Genomic DNA, 2,050 nt, shown 5'->3' with positions numbered 1-2,050 from the left:
CTGCGCCAGTTTTCAAAAAAAAAAAAAAATTTTTTTAAATAATACATTGTAAAATATACTCCACTGTTGAAAGAAAAAATACCAACCGTTTTAATGCCAACCCACATGAGACAACTGGTTCTTTGAAACAGACATTTGTTTTAAAGGGATCCAAATTAAAACCCTTGAACAAAAATTTGTGTTAATTTATGTTTTATACACCGGCTTAGTAACGACAAAGTCATTTTAATAAAATCTTCATTATTTTAAACTCAATTGAAATTAAAGTTGTATTTTTCAGTAGAAATATAATAACAAAAGGATTAAGGATAGGTTTGTTCTGTCAGATCTTTAATCTGGGGTTAAACAACAACAACAATAGCAATAACAACAACACTGTTATATATGTCATATTTTGTAGATCCAGAATAGGAGTGTGGAATCGTTTCCTCGACTAGTTTTATTTGCCGCTGCATTTGGACTAGCATTGAAATATCCGTTACCTCCACTGACTATCATGATTGAGTTACAGTCTGATTCTTCTTGGAATTCCCATATTCTGGAACTTTGGGACATTTGTGACTGTAGAGATGAGAAATGGTTTGTTGCTGTTGATATTGTTATCGACGCTGTTGCCGTTGTTGTTCTTCTTCTTCTTGCTGTTGCTGTTGTTGTTGTTGTTGTTGTTGTTGTTGCTGTCGTTGATGATGATGACGATGGTGATGATGATGATGATGCAGATGATGATGATGAAGACGTTGGTGTTGTTGTCGAAGATGTCGGTGTTGTAGTGATGGTTGTCTGTGTGTTTGTTGTTGAAGCTGTTTCTGAATCATCAACATTTGCTTCAGGAACTGGCTCCTCACTCATCTCTTCGGTAGGTCTTTGTCTCACCAACGTCGCTTTTTTCTTCTCTACCATTGTTGTTGTTGTTGTTGTTGTTGTTGGGACTAATGTTGATGTTGGTATTGTTGCAGTAGCAGTAGTAGTAGTAGTAGTAGTAGTAGTAAGAGTGCTGTCAGAAGTGGTCGATGCACCGGGGACAGTGCACTCATGGCCAGCACTAACATTTTGGCACATCGTTTCATCTTTGCTTCTGCGATGGATGGCTGAATTTTTCACGACCTTTTGTGACAGAGACGAAAGTGGACTTCCCTTGATGGCTGCTAAAGTGTTTCGGTTACTAATGCTGCTGTCATTATAACTACCAAACTTACTATCAAAGTTTCCATGCTGGCCACCACTATCAGCCCTGCCCCGCAACTTTGATAACCGGTGGTGGTGAAGGGATTGAGTGCGAGACCTCCTAATTGAATTACCCATCAGACTTCGATACAACACTTCCATTTCCTTTGTACCCCTCTGTTCCTTATTTTGCACATTTGGCACTTCATTTTTGTCCTCGTCTTCTTCTATAAGTAGATTTGGTGTTGAGTTGTAGCGTTTGGACAGTTTTTCTTTCAGTTCCTCCTGTAACATTTTATAGCCCTCCTCAACCAATGTTTGGTTGTCGTCATCATCATCCTCATCATCATCATTTTCAATCTTAACACCATTGTCATCTTCAATGAGGTCCTCAAAGCGAGAACTGACACCAGTGGTCTTGAGTGTTTGAATCTTGGACGCCATGGACAGCGTTTTGGAATTGTATTGCAAAGTATTGCTGCCGCTTTTTGTTCTGTAACCCAACATGAAAGGTAATAGAAATCGGACAGTTTCTTTGTGGCCATGATATGAGACAAATGGACGTCCACTGACTAGAGGGACACCATTTCGTAAGCGAGGCAAAGGAAATGACACTAAGAGGCCAAGGTTCGTTCCAATCCATAACATTCCAAGACTTGATAGAAGACATGTCACAGTACATTCTTTTGGGGAATCTAAAATGATAAAAGGAAACAATAAGAATATTAATTATTCATGAATGATGTGAGTACAATAGATAAGGGCTCATTATGGAGATAAGTTATGAATAATGAGATGAGAATCAAGTCAAAGATAAAACACACACACACACACACACACACACACACACACACATATATATATATATATATATATATATATATAT

General features: G+C 38.0%; 1 protein-coding gene across 1 annotated transcript in view; it reads right to left on the bottom strand.

Annotated features, from left to right (window-relative positions):
- Positions 1-175: 175 nt before the first annotated feature.
- LOC106873305 (rho guanine nucleotide exchange factor 10) overlaps positions 176-2,050 on the bottom strand; it is a 43,575-nt gene continuing 41,700 nt past the window's right edge. The window contains exon 17 of the mRNA XM_014920618.2: positions 176-1,859. Coding sequence (XP_014776104.2) covers positions 388-1,859 — 1,472 coding nt within the window. The 3' untranslated portion in view covers positions 176-387. The remainder of the gene's footprint in view (positions 1,860-2,050) is intronic.

Source organism: Octopus bimaculoides, chromosome 6 (assembly GCF_001194135.2).
Source record: "Octopus bimaculoides isolate UCB-OBI-ISO-001 chromosome 6, ASM119413v2, whole genome shotgun sequence".
NCBI lineage: Eukaryota > Metazoa > Mollusca > Cephalopoda > Octopoda > Octopodidae > Octopus > Octopus bimaculoides.
This window is presented reverse-complemented; position numbering and strand designations above follow the sequence as displayed.